Source organism: Phyllostomus hastatus, unplaced genomic scaffold, assembly GCF_019186645.2.
Source record: "Phyllostomus hastatus isolate PE091 unplaced genomic scaffold, TTU_PhHast_1.1 phas_scaffold_317, whole genome shotgun sequence".
Lineage (NCBI taxonomy): Eukaryota > Metazoa > Chordata > Mammalia > Chiroptera > Phyllostomidae > Phyllostomus > Phyllostomus hastatus.
This window is the reverse complement of record NW_025334023.1, coordinates 13,134,319-13,152,498: the sequence shown is the minus strand read 5'-3', so window position 1 is coordinate 13,152,498 and position 18,180 is coordinate 13,134,319. Positions and strand designations below refer to the sequence as shown.

The following is an 18,180-nucleotide window of genomic DNA, read 5'->3' as shown; positions in this document are numbered from 1 at the left end:
CTATAAGTTCCCCTTGTGAAAAGGATCTTGTCTGGCCGTCCCCTTCAGCTGGCGCAAGGTGAAGTGGGGCAGGGAGGGCTTCTCCACTGTCTGACAGGGCCCGCTCTTGCCCTCATGGCAGCTCAAATTAATACATATTTTTAAAGATTAGGGATTCACCTTGATAGTTTTTGGAGGTAGTGTGGACCATGACTTTATAAAGGCAATTTAAAAATAATTGTCATATCATAGAAATGTATCATAGAAAGCATATTAATTTTTAAATTTCTTATTTCATAGACTCACTAACTCTATTTAGTCAAATAAGGAGCAAGGAAAAAGGAAGAGGAGAAAGGTGGCAGTGACATTTTTACCTCAGGTATCTGAGCAGACAGTGCAAAAGGCAATGCAGAAAGAGAAAATTTAAGGAGAAATTTAATGAGTTCTGCTTTAGGTATGTGGAGTTTGAAGTGCCTTTGGGATATCTGACTGGAAATGTTTGGCAGACAAAATAAATATAGAACCAGGGCTAAGGACACACACAAATTAGTGCTGAAGATGTGCCTTGAGAAACACAAGCTAATAACTTGCTCACAAGAGCTGTGTGTAGTTGAAGTGAATTCTCTCAAAAGATAGTGAGTTTCCTTTCACAGATGGCATCTAAGCTTAAGTTCATTGTCTACTTGGCTGGGTGTAAAGGGAATTTCAAAGTACTGCAGTGAGCTTTGCTCAACCTTGCAGCACCCCCGTAACATCTAGACACAAGATTATGTTCCTGTTTCACTCAGCAACATGCTCTCATATCTTCACCCAAGATGTGAGCCATATATTTGATTCACTCTTCCAATAAATATATCTATACTCATGGACATTCTTTCATCTAATAACTATTTAATGAGCATAGATTATTCATTAAGTTTCATGGGTATATAGTTGAAAAGGCATGGCCTACTCTATGCCATGAAGAGACAGATGCATAGACAGACAATTTCAACACATTTCATAAAGTGAGAGTTACAGTGAAACAAGAGCACTGTGAGGAAAGCACTTAAGACTTCCTGCGTGGAGTTATAAAGTGATTCATGAAGAAATTGACAATCAAGTGTTTAAAGAAAGAGCTGAAGTTTTCCAGGCAGATGAGGAAAAGGAGGTAAGGGCTTAGGGACTAGCACAGGCAATGCAAGGAAAACAGGGAAGCACCCCATAGTAAAGGAGATCTAGAGGCCCCCACATGATCATATCTAACAAGAACAGGGTTTCAGCCCTGGTACAGGGAGACAGGCGGACAGCTGGGTGCACGAGTTCCTGCCTGCTCTCCAGGAGAAGGTGTGGAGGGAGCCTGAGCATCAGGCTGAAGCGGGATGTAGAGACTGCAGTGGGCAGGGATATCTTGACCACTGGCAAATGGCTGTAACTCTGGGTTTGGTGTTGGCTGCAACACAATGTCCACAAGGCCAGAGCAGTCCATTTAGAAGTCACCAGGGCAGGGAGTAGCCGAAAGTACTCCCTGCACAGCAGAAGGGCAGAGGGAGGGAGGATCTAGAGGAAACCCCCTAGACCTGAGCTCTTTTTACCAACACTCCCCACAAGAGGGCATGTAAACCCCACCTCCCCACACAGCCAGGGTTGTCTTAGAGGAGTGCAGGGAGGGGAGAAAATCTAAAAGACCGAACATTTATCTGAAGGAGACCATGTTATCCCAAAGAGGCAATTCATAGCAACAGGCAATAAAGGTAGAGTGACCCTTTATCCTTGCTGCCGTCCCTCAGAAGGTATCAGGTCCTGAGGAAGACCAGGTCAATTTTAGGGCATTCAGAAGCTTTGTATATTTGAGTATATTTCGTGAATTGTGACACCAAAAGTGATTTCCGGTTATTACTGAAATTATTTATGGTATTCGTTGAATAGCAGTTTGTACTAAGACCCCACTTGGGTTTTAGTTTACCTCAGTTGGTGACAGTTCTGTGCTTTCCCCATGACTGCAGCTGACAGAGAAAAGTCATCTCCAGTTCAAAAAAATGAGAAAAATAAACTGTTTTTTTAAATTCCACTTACCTCTTTTTTCAGCCAGTCATTCTCCCAGATATGTCGATAGTTACCCTTGTCAATGAACTTCACAGCATTCTAAAAGAAAGTTTCTCTATTAAGGAGGAATTGCCACAAAGTGATTCACAATTTTAGCAATGATGATACACAACCAACTTATCTGATTGTTCATTTTAAGTTATGTTTTGCACATAGTTTGGAAACATATCTAAGAACTCATGGTTCAGCTGTTCTTTCTTTACTATCCTACTGGATTGTTTTTACCAATTTACTCTTCCCACAAAGGTGCTTCAGAGAACTGGACAATGGCTGCCCAGGCAATTTAGTCTCTATTGTGACTGAGTCCAACTGCCGTGTTGAAATCAAATCAGTAGGTGATCTGATACACAATTAAGATGGTTAAACGGTAGTGATCAAACATTCTTCAAATTCATGGTCAGGGACATAACCCAACATATAGCAAAAGCATAAAAAATTGCATTACCACCTTTCTAATTGGAAAGATTTATGCATGCCAGTAATAACAATATTTACAAAGTTAACAGCAAATAGTTTCAGGGTGGCAAGCTATAGCTAGACAGCCTCCTGTAGAAAAGGCATTTTAGATGCAGAAAACAGAAAAAAGCCTTAGTCTCTAGGTTCATAAAATGTAAATTCATTTTTTAATTCCTTGGATATTCACAGTTTCACCCAAAGGAACTTTATGGTGGATGACAGATCATGTTTATCTGTAAGGTGCTTCTGCATGGATATCATGGATACCATGCTACAACTTCAATGTTCAGCAACCAAAGGGAATAACCAAAAGAAGAGAAGTTAGGAGAAATCTTCTAGTTCATAAACATAGACAAGAATAATTAAAAAATATTTTAAGGGTAAATGTATCTTTTAGAGTTGGAAGATTTGCAATGAAATTTTTTTTCTTTAAATCATGCTAGTTAAACTAAGAGTGGCTTTCATTCCCTAGGAACCAGAAACTCTTACATTCCAGCTACAACGGACACTTCTAAAGTTCCCTCAGACATATAATTTCATTTGGACAAAGTAGGAAGACACTAATAACTGAAATTATTTGGCTGATGGCTTAATTCACTACCAATGGAGTAGTGGTTTTCAACTTCGACCACACAAGAAAATGTACGGTGTATTGAGCAAGAGCGATGTTCTCAAGGGGACATCTTGGATTGCATCTTGATTCTGCCACTTGCTCTCAGCAAGTCACAAAATTTTTCTGTGCCTCTGTCTCCTCATTAGCAAGTCCCTCCTTTATAGAATTATCGAGAGATTTAAATGTAAAATGCTAGGAACAGCAAAACAGTCCTCATCATATATTGAGTATGTATACTTAAAGCATATTTGATCCACATATACATTTGAATCATCTCAACTTCAGTCAGACCAATTAATTGTTGGTTTCACCATTTTGTCATATTTAGTCACAAAGTGGCCCAACTGAGTGGGCAGACAAACCACTGGTCAGTTTTTCATAACCTTCTGTATTTGTATAAATCAGTAAAGATCATACAATAGAATAATAACAGTAAAAGAACAATTGAACCAACAGGGAAGCAACAAACAGTTGCAACTGAAATTCAATGAAAAACTCTAGAAAAGACCAGATATTTATGATTCTGAAGAAGGAATGTTCCAGATGAAAAGACAGTCCCAATGGGGACCTCACTGATTTTGGAGATATTTTAGGGGCAGGGGAAGGACAGTGAAAAAAAATCAGATTTTGGCCAAACAAAGAAATTAAAAAACATACGATTAGAAATAATATCTTAAATATTTTTTAATACCCTAAATTTTTTAAGCTCTAGCAATGTAAAGTATACTCTCTTAGGTTTGGATATTGAAGAAAGTACTTTTTAGACAAATTATATTTCATTCTATATAATTCATCCACAACTGTATTTAATAATTTTTATAGCCATTGTTATTATATTTAAGAACAAATGAGTAGCCCTGGCTGGTGTAGCTCAGTGGATTGAGCGCGGGCTGCAAACCAAAGTGTCGCAGGTTCGATTCCCAGTCAGGGTACATGCCTGGGTTGCAGGCCATGACCCCCAGCAACCGCACATTGATGTCTCTCTCTCTCTCTCTCTCCCTTCCCTCTCTAAAAGTAAATAAATAAAATCTTTTAAAAAAAGATTATTAAAAAAACACACAAAAAAAATGAGTAATAATTTACTGAGCTCATGTTCCTGATGAAGCACTGTGCTACTTAAGTCATCACATTCAATCCTCATTATTCTTTTTTTTTTTAAAGATTTTATTTATTTATTTTTAGAGAGGGAAGGGAGGGGAGAGAGAGAGAGAGAGAGAGAGAGAGAGAGAGAGAGAGAGAGATCAATGTGCGGTTGCTGGGGGTTATGGCCTGCAACCCAGCAATGTACCCTGGCTGGGAATCGAACCTGGGACACTTTGGTTCCCAGCCCGCGCTCCATCCACTGAGCTACGCCAGCCAGGGCTAATCCTCATTATTCTTTAAAGGTAAATATTATTATTTAAAAACCAAAACCCTGAAAAGTCAAGTAACAAATTTAGTTTATACACCCAATAAGTGGTAAAACTGTAATTTAAATTAGAACTCCTAACTTAAGATCCCAAGTTTTTAACTATTAAAATATACCACAAGAAAAAATAAGGGGAAAAATTTTTTAAATAAGAAAATTTAAATATACCTCTGTGGCCCATTCCTTCTTTTGGTCCAGTTGCAACAAAGTTTCTCTGATTATTTTTTTTCTAGCATCTTCCAGAGTGATTTTATACTGTTCTTTAAAAAGAAAATTAGAAGCTATAACAACACCGACCCTAGGTAAAACTATGATGTCAGTAAATTTTATCTTTCATGCTCTTTGCCTCTCCTTTCGTACACATTTTTGCCCTGAATTTTCAGGGTACGCTTTTACTAAAGCATCTAGTACCTTCAACTAGCAGAATGCCCCAATCACTTTCTCACACCTTAACATGAATCAATTTAAGATGACATCTCTCCCAAGAATATCTGTACTTTGAAAGGACTGTCTCTCCAAAGGCAGAGTTTTCAATCTGCCGTTTATATCACACAACGTCTGATTCCACAACAGACACATAAAGAAGTTTTGATTACATGCTTGAGTAGCATCCTGTACCTCTGACTTCATCTAACTAAATTCCCACTATTCTTGGCACGCATTTCCTGGGGCAGGAAGGACATCATGAGGAGAGAGAACGACGGAAGAGCTATTTCTGAAAGGCTGTAGACTTGGTTCTGAGGCTCAGAGGAAGAAAGAGGACAGAGATGAAGAAGGGCAGATTCTCTATCCTCACTGGGCTTCCTTCGGTTACAGATGTTAGAATTGAGAGAGCAAAGGATCATAAAATTTAAAACCTTGAAAGTTGCTTAGAGATCATGCAATCAACGCCCCTGTGTAGGGAAAGTGAGGTGCGGTGACATTAAGGCTGCTTTACAGAGTGAGAGAAGTGAAGCTGGAACAATCAGTCCATCTTACTCATTGTTTCATACAATAAATCATCACCAAGCTGTTTTGATGTATGGGACACTATCTAAGGCACTGATACTACTGGCAGAGAAGAGACAAACCTCTGCCTTTCTGACATGTACGTTCTAGTGGGAAGCCAGACCATAAATAGATGAACAAGCAAATCAATGTTTCAGGTGGAGATGTGTGTGATGAAGAAAAACTAACATTCTCTACTTTAGATAGGGTGACCAGAGGAAGCTTTTTGGAGGAGGTAACATTTGAGCAAACATTGAATTAAGTGAGCAAGTCAACCATGTGCAACAGGAAGGAACTGGACTACTCCAAATCCAAGAACAATCAAAGTTAGTTTTGTTTTATGATAACATCTATGCTATATTTATAATGCCTGAAGGATACATATTTGGAAGTTAGAAAGTATTTTTCCATACAAATGATGTTGACAATTATAGTTGCTGGATTTTTGGACTGTTCCACAGAGACCCATTTAGTTTATTCTGTAACCAGACAATAGTATTGTACAATACCAACAGTAGTGTGGAACCCAGCTGCCATTTAGGACATTGTTTTAAAGGGAAAATTTTCTCTATAGATAAGTCAGCCAAAGCAGAACTCAGGGGTCTACAACTACAGCAGGGGAGATCTGCAGGTCTGGTCTTTCAATAGCTTGAAGCCAAACTAACACTCTGGAGAGACAGCCAGGGAGCTAGGCACAAGTTATTCAGCCCTCATCTGTACTTTGTACTGGCATAACTGCTTCTCCTAATAGGTGAAAACTCAGAAAGCAGAGTGTAAAATCTTCTCTTCCATATCTTTCTTTTTTTTATTGTATTTTTTCCATTACCTTTTATCCCCCTTATACTCCCTCCCCTCTGCAATCACCACACTGTTGTCCACCTCATGAGTCCTTTTCCTTTTTGCTCAATCCCTCCATCCCTTTACCTTCCCTCCAAGAGCTGTCGGCATGTTCTCCATCTACGCGTCTCTCTGTTTTCCTTGTAAGTTCAGTTTGTTCATTAGATTCCACATATGAATGAAATCATATGATATTTGTCTTTCTCTGACTGGTTTAATTCACTTAGTATAATGTTCTCCAGGTCCATCCATACTGTCACAAAGGGTACAATTTTCTTCTTTTTTATAAGCTGGTACATGTTGTGTAAATGTCCCATAGTTGTTTTATCTACTCATCTACTGATGGACCCTTGGGCTGCTTCCATAGCTTGATGATTTTAAATAAAGCTGCAATGAACATAAGGATGCTTATGCTGTTTCAAATTAGTGTTTCAGGTTTCTTCAGATAAATTCCCAGAAGTAGAGTTGCTGGGTCATAAAGCAGTTCCATTTTTAACTTTTTGAGGTAACTCCATACTGCTTTCCACAGTGGCTGCACCAGTGTGTATTCTTACCAACAGTGCAAAAGGTTCCCCTTTCTCCACATCTTCACCAGCACTTGTTCTTTGTTGATTTATTGATGATGGCCATTCTGACAGGTGTGAGCTGCTAATTGTGGTTTTAGTTTGCATTTCTCTGATGATTAGTGACATTGAACATCTTTTCATATGACTATTGGCTATCATATGTCTTCTTTGGGGAAGTGTCTATTCATGTCCTTTGCCTGTTTTTTAAATAGGATTGTATGGGGTTTTTTTGGTGTTGAGTTTTATAAGTTCTTTATAGATTTTGAATATTTACCCCTTATCAAATATATCTGTGAACACATTCTTCTATTCAGTGGGTTGTCTTTTTATTTTGTTGAAAGTTTCCTTTGCCAAACAAAAGCTTTTTAGTTTGAAATAGTCCCATTTATTTTATTTTATTTTTGTTTTCCTTGCCTGAGGGGATATAGCAAATAAAATATTGCTATGAGCAATGTCCAAGGTTTTACTGCCTATGTTTTCTTCTAGAAATTTTATGGTTTCAGGCCTGACATTTAAGTCTTTAATCAATTTTGAATTTATTCTTGTGTGTGGCATAAGAAGGGGTCTAGTTTCACTTTTCTGCACATATCTGTCCAATTTTCCCAATACCATTTTTGAATAAACTATCTTTAGCCCATTGTATGTGCTTGCTTCCTCTGTTAAATACTAATTGGCTATGAAGGTGTGGGTTTATTACTGGGTTCTCTATTCTGTTCCATTGATCTATGTGTCTGTTTTTATGCCAGTCCCATGCTGTTTTGACTACTATGGCTTTATAGTATAGTTGGACATTGGATAGTGTGATTTCTCCAACTTTGTTCTTTCCCAAGATTGTTGTTGTTATTTGGGGCCTTTTGTGGTTCCATATAAATCTTTGAAATATTTGTTTTAGTTCTGCGAAATACATCATTGGTGTCTTGATAGGAATTGTATTGAATCTATAGATTGCTATGGGTAGCATGGACATTTTAATGATGTTAATTCTTCCTATCCATGAACACAGTATGCGATTCCATATCTTTCTATTACTGCAGTCCCTGGGATAGAACAGATATTAAAAATGCTTTGAAGAAAATTAAATTTGGCAAATTGCAAGTCTTTGCCAGGCAGTGATCTGAGGCTTCAGCACAGGGCGACCGCAGCCAATGATAGCAACTTTCAGTGACAACTTTGGTGAGGATGAGGAGGAGGAGTAAAAAGGGAGAAGGGGAGAGCTTCCCAGGTTGTGGAGTGGCCAGAAAGGGGTTGGGATGCTCAGTTTCTGCCTCTAGTGGAGTTGAAACAAGAGTGTCTGACTGAGGCAGTGATTTATAAACAAGAGAGTTCATGAGGTCTTGGGAACTAGTCTAACTTGACATCTGGAGAATAAGAAAACAGACTTCTTCATTATTCCAGCCTACATATGCCCATCTCCATAACCTGTATTATTCTTACTCATTTGAAGTCATTGCTTGAATATATCAATCATTCCCATCTCATTTCTGATAGAATTTCTTTTTCAATTCAGGATGTAGCCCACTAGACTAATGCTGGGTATTATTTGAAACTTCTACCCCAAAAAACACAAAAATCAGTCTAAAAGTTGCAATGTATCAGGAGGTTAGACATAATAAATTTTACATTCTTAGCATCTAAAAGAAACCATAAAACCTGGAGCTCGATAGCATGAAATATTGATTCTTGCTGTAAATCATAAAAAATAGATGACCAAATATGCTCTGACTAAAGTTGTAGCTCTCTCACTTGCCATTTTCATACTGAAAAAGCAGTAGTAACATCCAACTCTGTTTCAAATTCCATAAAAAATTGTATGGACTGTTTTTCTTCTGAAAAGCAGAACAACCAGCACAAGAGAGGATGTGAAGATCTCATTGTTATCCTTTGTGATTCAGATGATGTTTCAGGTAACAACTATTAATTATTCATTTGTGAATACAGCCAGAGAAACTGAGAGTATATAAAAGCCCCCTTCTCATAAAAGTTTGAGCAAACTCCTGTGCAAGTGGGAGCTTGGGGGATTATGACCTTGTGCCTTTAGACTCTTGGCTGCTCAGATGCCCAGTTTAATGTGGTACTTCTCAGAAGCTGACCGAAAAACCACCCTGGCTGAGGCTTTGCTTTCCATTGTTCCGCTTTCTCTGATGTATCTAGCTGTGCTTTGTTTACTCCTCCACAGCTTTTTGGGAGTTTGCTGTCTACTCTTCACATACTTCTGGTGTCATAGTGTCATGCAGCTTTATTGTGCTGATTCTCTCCAGTGGCAGTGGCCTCCCTTCCGCCCCATCTGGAGAAAACTGAGCAAGGGCAGGTGGCAATAGTTGCCATGCAGCAATTTCTCAGGCACAGTGTATATCAGAGAGCCATCCCTACCTCACCAAATCACGGAGCTGGGAGGACTATTGAAGCTTATTGGTTTGGTGTTACACATGGGTTCAAATCGCATTTCCACTACTTACTAAGCTTGTGAGTTTGGTCAAGGCAATTAGCTTCTCTGGGCATCTTGTTTCCTCATCTTTAAGTGCACAGTGATAGCTAATTCAAAGGGACTTGTAAGGGTTAGATGAGGTGTAGAAAACAGGTGCTGGAAATGTGAGTTCTCTTGGAGATCACCAAGGGACTCTTATTTTACAGAGGAGGAAACTGTGGCTTCAAGAAGTAATATTTTTTGTAAGTGGACCTGAACCCAAGTCTTTTAACTCACTGCCAGTGCACAAAGAACTTCTATGGGTCCCTGTCCTGTGCACCTGGTGAAGGACAAAACGTAAAAGTGATCTGTGACTCTAATATCTAATGACTTGTAATAACCCCACCCTTTTTCTATTCCTGTGCCTAATCTAAGGTTTCCTTTCCCTTTGTTAAGAGAATGAATGTGTCCTAAATGATCAGTGACCAGTTTCCTATATCCAATATCCTAACATCGCCTTCTGGCTAAAGTGTGGAAAGGGACAAAAAGCTCTCACCTGTCTGACACTACCCCAAGCAAATGTTTCCCTTTCTGGTCCTCACTGGCATTTAAGGTTGATTCCTCCTCTCGTGGGGCATTGCTATTATTTTTCAGAGGACCACCTTCCTCATTGCTAGTTATATTTGACCTGCATTTCCTTCCTGCAGGGGATGTATTGTCCTTGGAGGTTGACTAACAATTTTTCTTTTGGCCTCTGGCTGTTAATCTCCTCCTCCCTCCCACACATACAGGCTTATAGAAGCCCAGAGAGCTTCCCTGCTCCTTCCACCTTGAGGACTGAGTGCAAAGCTGGCCACCTATGAATCAGGAAGCGGGTTCTCTCACCAGACACTGAATCTGCTGGTACCTTGACCTGAACTTCTCAGCCTCCAGGTCTGTGAGAGATAAATTTCTGTTTTTTATAAGCCACCTAGTCTACGGTACTTTGTTATAGCAGCCCACGTGGACTAAGACACAGGCCTAGGCCAGGGCAGCAGCCACCTCTTCTTAGCTCTGCTGTCAGAACTACTAGCTAGTCAGCCACACACCCCATGGATTTCCCAGGAATGAGTCATAAAATAGATCTGAATGTCCCCTATACTGGAGGGGACACATATTGAACAGTCTGAGGAAATTCCTTGAAAACTTCACATCTTTTTTTAAAAATATATTTTATTTCATTTTTTTCAGAGAGAGGGGGAGGGAGGGAGAAAGAGAGGCAGAGAAACATCAATGTGTGGTTGCCTCTTGAGTGCCTCCAACTGGAGACCCGGCCTACAACCCAGGCATGTGCCCTGGCTGGGAATTGAAATGGCAACACTTTTCGGTTCACAGGCTGGCACTCAATCCACTGAGCCACACCAACCAAGGCAAAACTTTCTATCTTGATTTGAGGTGAAGGAAGGATTACCCTTCACCTGTCCCTTTGGGGGACAGTGTAGAACTTACAGCATACCATAAGCTCTTTGAAAAAACTATCCCCTAATTTCTGATCATCTTTTCTTGGCCTCTCCAACTTTTTTTATAGACTGGAATTCAGTGTTTGGAAGTGTGGAACCATTTTTCTGTTTCATCATATTGCAGGTTTGCACAGTAGTATCTCACTTTACTTTGAAACGTGGTATCCATTACATAGCCACCCCAGTTTAAAGTGAGACTGAAGAAGTTTCATTTTAACATTCTGTTTCACTTTCAGCAAACCCTCTTTTTTCTAAAATACTTGATCATCACAAGTGAAGCAATTTAACTAACATGAACCCCATAATTATGGGTTTGGGAAGAGATTTCCAGAGAAATCATGGAAGAATGGGGGGAGTGGCAGAAGAAGAGGGGAGGCTGGTACTAAGGTTGCACACAAAATGATTTAGGAGTTCTCCTCGTAATCACTGTGTCCAATTTGTGGCCCCCGAAGTGCTTTAACGCTTTGGGGAAGAGTTGCTGCTGCATAAGTGGGAGAAATGAATGGCAGAAAAGGAAGCCCATCACATCCATTTTCCCATGATACCAAAGTGGGGCTATAAACTGAGGCACAACCAATAAGTACAATAGTTCAACATATAAATGTTAATACCACCACCCCAAAGTTGGATACAACAGCATGAAAAATTTTAGCTGAAACAAATTATCCAAATGTCTGATCTAGATAATGGGGTTGAGGGTGGGGCTGGGTGGAGGTGCGGAAAGTGGGAGAAAATAGGGACACCTGCAACAGTGTCAATAATAAAAATAAAGTTAAAAAAATAATGAGTTGAGTTTACTTGAGGAGATCACTCTGTCTGCTTTAAAAATGTAAAATAAAGAAACTGGGCCCTGGCTGGTGGGGCCCAGTGGACTGAGTGCTGGCCTGTGAACCACAGGGTGGCTGGTTTGATTCCTAGTCAGGGCACATGCCTGGGTTGTGGGCCAGGTCCCCAGCAGGGGGTGTGCAAGAGGCAACCACACATTGGTGTTTCTCTCCCTTTCTTTCTCCCTCCTTTCCCCTCTATCTAAAAATAAATACAATCTTAAAAAAAATCTGGGTAAAATTTTAAAATATTTTAAACACTCCAGAACAATAACTATTTAAAAGTATGGTACTGGTGCACAAATACATAGATTAAAACAGAATAGAAAGTACTTAAAGATATCCAAATACAAATGGGAAATTAAAGTAGACAAAATCAGCACCTCAGATCAGTAGGGTAGAAATGGTGCTGGGACATCTGGCAAAAAATAAAATTGGTTTCCTACCTCAAAAAAAATCACAAATTTAAATATAAGACTACAAAATTTTCTCATACATACACCCCACAAATGAAAGACTAATGACAAATGGGAAAGACATTTGTAGCTTCTATCACTGTTAAAGAACTAATTTCCTGAAAATGTGAAGTGTTCGACAACACAGTAGAAAAGTGGGCAAAGTGTGTAAAACAGCTGGTTCAAATGAAGGAAAATTCGCATGGTTTTTGAACTTAGGAGAAGGTACTCACAAGTGCTTATAAGAGAAATGTAAATCAAAGCTACAGCGGGATACAGTTTTCTACTTTCAAGGCTAACAAAGAACAAAGAGTTGGGTAATATCCCCTGTCACTGAAGATGTGGGGAAAAAGCATCCCCAGGCACACCAGGAATAAACAGTACAACCTGTATGGAGGGCCAGGCCTATCAAAATAAAAATAAATGGACTGCTTGGGCCAGCCATTTCTCCTTAGAGATACACATAAATGAAACTGCATGAAATATAAGGGTAGTCATCACTGTAAAATGAGACATGTATAAGGGTACTCACCGTAGCATTATTTGTAATAGTCAAAGACAGTGAATGGCCTAAATGCTTATGAGTAGGGGACTGGTTATATAGTACAACACAACACAGTGGCCATTGGAAGAATGAGGGAAATACTAATACAACATGCTGTCCATATTATGCGAAAAATCACATTTTGTGGCATGCTGTTTGTTTACGCATGTGTAATCTTTCTGAAAGGCTACATAAGAAACTGGTAATCGTGGTTTTATCTAGAGAGAAGACTGAGTGGCTGGGGAACAGACAGGAGTAGGAAGGTATCATGTTCTCACTCTGCACTTTTCTTTTGGGGATAAGAACACATTTTTGAAAAAGTGTAATTCCAAGCCCAGTCTAATTTGGGGCCAAATTTATACTACCGTTATGGTGCAGAGACCTCTAGCTGAGAAACTCACATAAACATTGGTCTAGAAGTGGAGTGTCCGGACAGGCTCTCAGCCTGGGACGATGGGAACAACCTTACAGGACCCCCCTGCAGTGCGGGGCACCATCACCCACTGGGCTCACCACTGCCATCCACCCACAGTGTCCTTTCAGGCTAGATTGCTTCCATTCGCTCTATCCTATGGCTTTCCTGTCTCTGGGTCTCCGGTGTTCATTTAAGCCACTATGCTAGTCACAGTCACAGACAGGGGACCTCACGGTTCCCAGAACCAGTCCTGTTAAGCTTCATCACGCCTAATGTTATCTGCTCCATACCCTCTTCACTTCCCCTCTTGTATTCATTCTCCAGTCTTTTCTGATTAGAGCTTAGTATTTACCTGAGGTTGCTTTAGCTTGCTTCAGGTAAATTTCCTAACATCACACAGGCCCAGGATCCTCCAGCCTCAGCGAACTTACCTCAGACCCAGGTGTAGGAGCACACAGACACCACCCACTGAATGAAACTTCTTCCTAGATGACAGTTTCTCCACCCTGCCTCCTTTCCCTTTACTTCCCCTTCCCGGTTTCGTAGGTGGTCCTGGGACAGTTTCTCAGTGTCCTCCCTCCACCTCTGCCCTTGGGCTCAAACTGTTTGAACTGACCCAGCAGAGAGGAGCAAATGATTCAGGGAGTACCACTCTTTTTTTTCTTCCATCAAATGTCCACCTTCTAAAGGGTGTTGTACTGAACTTGAGCTAACTTTGTTGCAACTGACCTGACATTTTCTCTGCATTCTCTTTAACTTTATTGATGTCATTTTGTAAGGAGATGATGAGTTTAGCATGTTGTTTACTCCCTACATTCTTGTACTCTTCCCAGTATTCCTTCTCACTGAGTTTCTCAAGAAATAGTTTCTCAGCATTACTTATTTGCAAGCGCATATCTGTTGAAAGAAAATCAAAACACCATGTCATTCCTACTGTCCTTGTAACCATCATATGTTGCAATCTGATTTTTTATGAAGTTAGGCTCTGATGTTAAAATGCTATTATCTCATAAATCCACTTTTATATCTACAATTGAAGGAAATCTAAACTATTCAAACTGTTGTTTAACTACCCCCATGATTCAAACTCTAAGTAAAATTAAAATTCTAATTCTAAAGTAGATGTGTGGTTTTGGGCTGTGAATGAGAGCTGTAATAGATGATTAAGCTATATGCCTAGGACCCACACGTTTTCATTGTGACATTGTAAGGGTCCTATCTTGTACAATATATTAGGTCACATATACATTTTATTAGTAAATTGTCATTTTTCTGGCCATTATGCCTCTGGGCAAAGTGATTTTACCTTATATGATTCTGTAGTCCTTGGCGACCCCTTCTATGAATAAGTTGTGTGAGCCTGTTTTCTAAAGTTCATTTGTGTGGAATGACAGTACATGACAGTCATGCCAACATGTTTTCCCCACTCTCACTTGTACAACTTCAGGGTGAAAGATAAGTCTCCTAATTAAATATGTACAAATATTGCCAGATCTGAACCACATAAGCTCTCAGTTTGCCCTGGAACACCTGAGAATCATGACATGCTACTCAATCTTTAGGCTGAATATTATGCTGCTGAGTATTTTGGAAAAAGAAGCATTACAGAGAGCCAGGTGCAATGAATTTAATGGCTATTTGGCTTACTGCCACACACCATCTTATCTGAGAGCGCCGTGACAGTGATGCCACATCTTACCCAGCTCCGTAAATCCAGCACTTAGCAAGAGGCTGGCACTTAATTGGTCCTAGAAAACACTTATGGAATGACTGAAGCATTCCAATCAGACCAGAGGGATGTACTTCAGTCTGATGCTCCAAAAGGACACCAGACACGTCTTTTGCCAAAGATGTAAGATTATATTTTTAAATCTCTTAATAAATGGCACTTGTTATTGTCATTAAACAATTAATGCTCCTATAACCCAGATGGCCAGCCATCCTCTTATTTGAGCAGACTATTGCTGCCTCAGCCCTGTGCCATGGTCAGCTTCGGGGGCAGGGGGGCGGCATGCTGGTTATCATCATCGAAGATGTTGAAAGAGAGATGGATGTAGTGGCTGTTCTACTTTTCCACAACCCCTCTTCACTTCCAATCTTGTAACATGCTTTTCCTACTCCTTGTCAAATATACAGTGGGGCATAAATAGGTTTATGGTAGTTTGTGTGGAAGATAATACTGTAATTAAAAAATAATAACACAAGAATAAACTGTGTTTCACATACTCGAAACTGTGAAACTACTCTTGCCCCACCCTGTATGTGGCCAGTTACAGTGGTCCCTTTCCCTGACCACAGGGACTGGCCCAGGAATGAGTGTGTGTCCCAAGCTAGGCACATGCTCAGAGTCCTTCCACAGAAATATTTTTATTGAAACTGGTAGAAAACATGGCTCTTTGATCTCCATTTTGAGGTTATAAGGGTGTAAAGTCAGAGACGTCTATAGTTAGTATTCCAGCCTCATGGGGACAACAGCCTGAGAAAAAGGAGCCAACTTTCAGGGAGAGGACAGAGAGAGGAGAGGGATGAAGGAGGCAGGGAGAATGAGGGAAGGGGAGAGAGAGGAGAGAGATGGGGGCGGGGTTGAAACAAAAAGCTTGGATCTGACAGCATGTGAAGCTCTGGGTCACCCTGTGTTTTCTGCTTGGTTATGTGAAAAAAGTGCCTTCCTCTTTATGCTTATGCTAGTTTGTGTTAGATTTTTATCCTTGTAACTGAAAGAGTCCTAACTGGAGCTGGAAAAAAGAGGTTACATCAGTACCTCTCAAACCTTGCTGTGCATAAGAATCCCCTAGGATCTTGTCTGATGCAGATTCTGATTCACCAGGTCTGGGTGGGGCTGAGACTCTGCCTTGAAACGAGCTGCCACATGATGGGAGGGCTGCTCTCCACAAACCAGAGCCAGTTGCAAGTGACTACCTGGTACATAACATAACTGCCTGAGGAATCCTTTTCAGACACATCTGTTCTCTCCCTTCCCCTCTCTTCCTTGGCATCTGTGGGCTGCTTTCTTCCTTGGACCACACTCATGCCCAGGCCTGCTTTGCTGTGCTCAGTCATCCGGCTGGGCCCCAGTCTGGTGTGACATACGCACCCTGAACGAGTCCAAACCATAAACAGGCACACCTCACTGGCCCATTCTGATTTGAAGGCAGTTCAGTGAGCACATCTGAGTAGTATCTGTTTTGGTCTCACTCCCATCTCAAGGGATTTATTAAAGTATTCCTCCCAAACATAAGCAAAACTTTCCTGGAGAGGAACCCACACAATACAGCATCTATCATCTCATTACATCACTGTTGCCCATAAAGGGACCTGGGTAGGTGGAAGTTTATGGGAACAATTTTGGAAACCCTGAAAAATGAAGTTTGCTGAGTAATGTTTGGTGTTGGTAACTATTTCAGTCAAAACAACAAGTTATCTATGAATGGAATGCCTGCTCTGTGCAAAGTGCTTGGATATGTAGGCTCTCTGAAATACTGGAGAAATTCAGGAAAATCTTGTCCCTCGTTTTGCCTCCCAGCTTCTAGTACTACTTCCTGATAGCACTCAAGTCTCTTTGCCACGTTTTCCAGCTTCCTAGCAGATATGATATTTATAGGGGTTCTGGCAAAAGTGGTTTTAGAAATTTTGGCAGGATGTCTGAGATAAAGGAATAGGAATTTAAAAAAATGTAAGTGTCAAAACTGTGTGTGTGACTTACCCCCAGGATCGTGCTATTTCCTAAGCCCCGTGGCAAGGGTACGTTCTGGGTACTTCATATTCTGCACCTCGCATCATTTCTCTCCATGTCCTCCAAACTGCCTTTTCCCCAACTCTAATCCCTCTTTCCCCATCTAAATGGGTGTGGGAGAAGGAGCCTAGCTCCATATGGAGATATAGGGCTGGGGGAGCTTCATGGTTATACTCGCTTAATCATTCCCAAGTCGGAACTGACACTGAAGCCAGCGAAGCCACCAAACAAGAGAATTTCCCAAAAGAAAGAACAAATCCCCACCATGAGGAGGTCAGAGTGTCTAACAGGATATTGTCCAGTGTGTGACAATCAGGTGGCTTCCAAGTGTCTTTGTTTTTGATCACTGTCCTTACTCCTCCTCCTCACTTGATTTCAGTGTCTCTGCTGCTTTATTTCCCCCTCCTGTTCATTCACCTACATGTGTTTCTGGTTGTGGTGATAATGATGCCGTCTGAAACATGTTCACAGCATTTTTAACATTAGGAAACAGGCACTAATGCATTCGAGAAATAACTTGATTCATCTTTATGATAATTTTCTAAGTTCGTAAATCACCTTTTAAGTTTTGTTCCTGGTCTCTTTCAAACTGCCACTTCTCCTTCATTGCTGTTTCAACATCCTCTCTTGATACAACTTTTGACTTTTCTGACTTCTCTTCGCTTAGTTCCTTGAGTAGGTTCCGGATATGCCAAATCTGTTCATCCTTTAAGCGTCGATTCTGTCATGAAAATCAACAGCAGTTAACTATGTCTGCTCAAGTGTTTATGCTGACCTTCCTCAAAACACAGTCACATGTTGAGGCTTGCAAAGTGAGAAAAAATATTTAATGAAATGAGTTATATAATAATACCTCTGAAAGTTTATGGAACATGAAGTACAAAACAAAATTAAACCCGTCAATATGGTAACTATTGGACAGCAAGTTACATTAAAAAAATTGTGTTACTTATCTACCAGTCTCTTACCCCATAATAGAATCAATGAACGTTAAAATCAGCCCTTGGAGTTCCCTTTCTCTGCTTAGCACCACCATTCTTCAGCACTCACCGGTCATTCAGTCAGCATCCGTGGGGCTAAGCGGTTGTCTGTACACTAGGGATAGACATGTGAACAAAGTAGACAAAAAGGGCTGGTTTTGTGGCATTTACATTATTCTTTGCTTTTTTCACAAATGACCCTACTTCTCTTATTTTAGGGTGATGGCTACTCACCACTCCAATACTTCATACTTAAAATATGGACTGGGTTTCCTCTGTGGCTATTTCATCTATGTTTCCAAGCTTCTTATATTTCATCAACTTTGAGCCTACTCTTGCCATTACTATCTTATTATGTATATGCAGAGATATTTTAGTGTGTGTGAACTCAGTAC

At 40.4% G+C, this 18,180-nt stretch overlaps 1 protein-coding gene across 1 annotated transcript in view; it reads right to left on the bottom strand.

The window, feature by feature from the left end:
• The window catches only part of CCDC83 (coiled-coil domain containing 83), a 60,718-nt gene that overhangs the window by 19,456 nt on the left and 23,082 nt on the right, over positions 1–18,180 (bottom strand). The window contains exons 5-8 of the mRNA XM_045817822.1: positions 17,364–17,526; positions 13,802–13,969; positions 4,710–4,801; positions 2,035–2,103 (exon numbers count right to left, since the gene is read on the bottom strand). Of these exons, the coding sequence (XP_045673778.1) occupies positions 2,035–2,103; positions 4,710–4,801; positions 13,802–13,969; positions 17,364–17,526 (492 nt within the window). The remainder of the gene's footprint in view (positions 1–2,034; positions 2,104–4,709; positions 4,802–13,801; positions 13,970–17,363; positions 17,527–18,180) is intronic.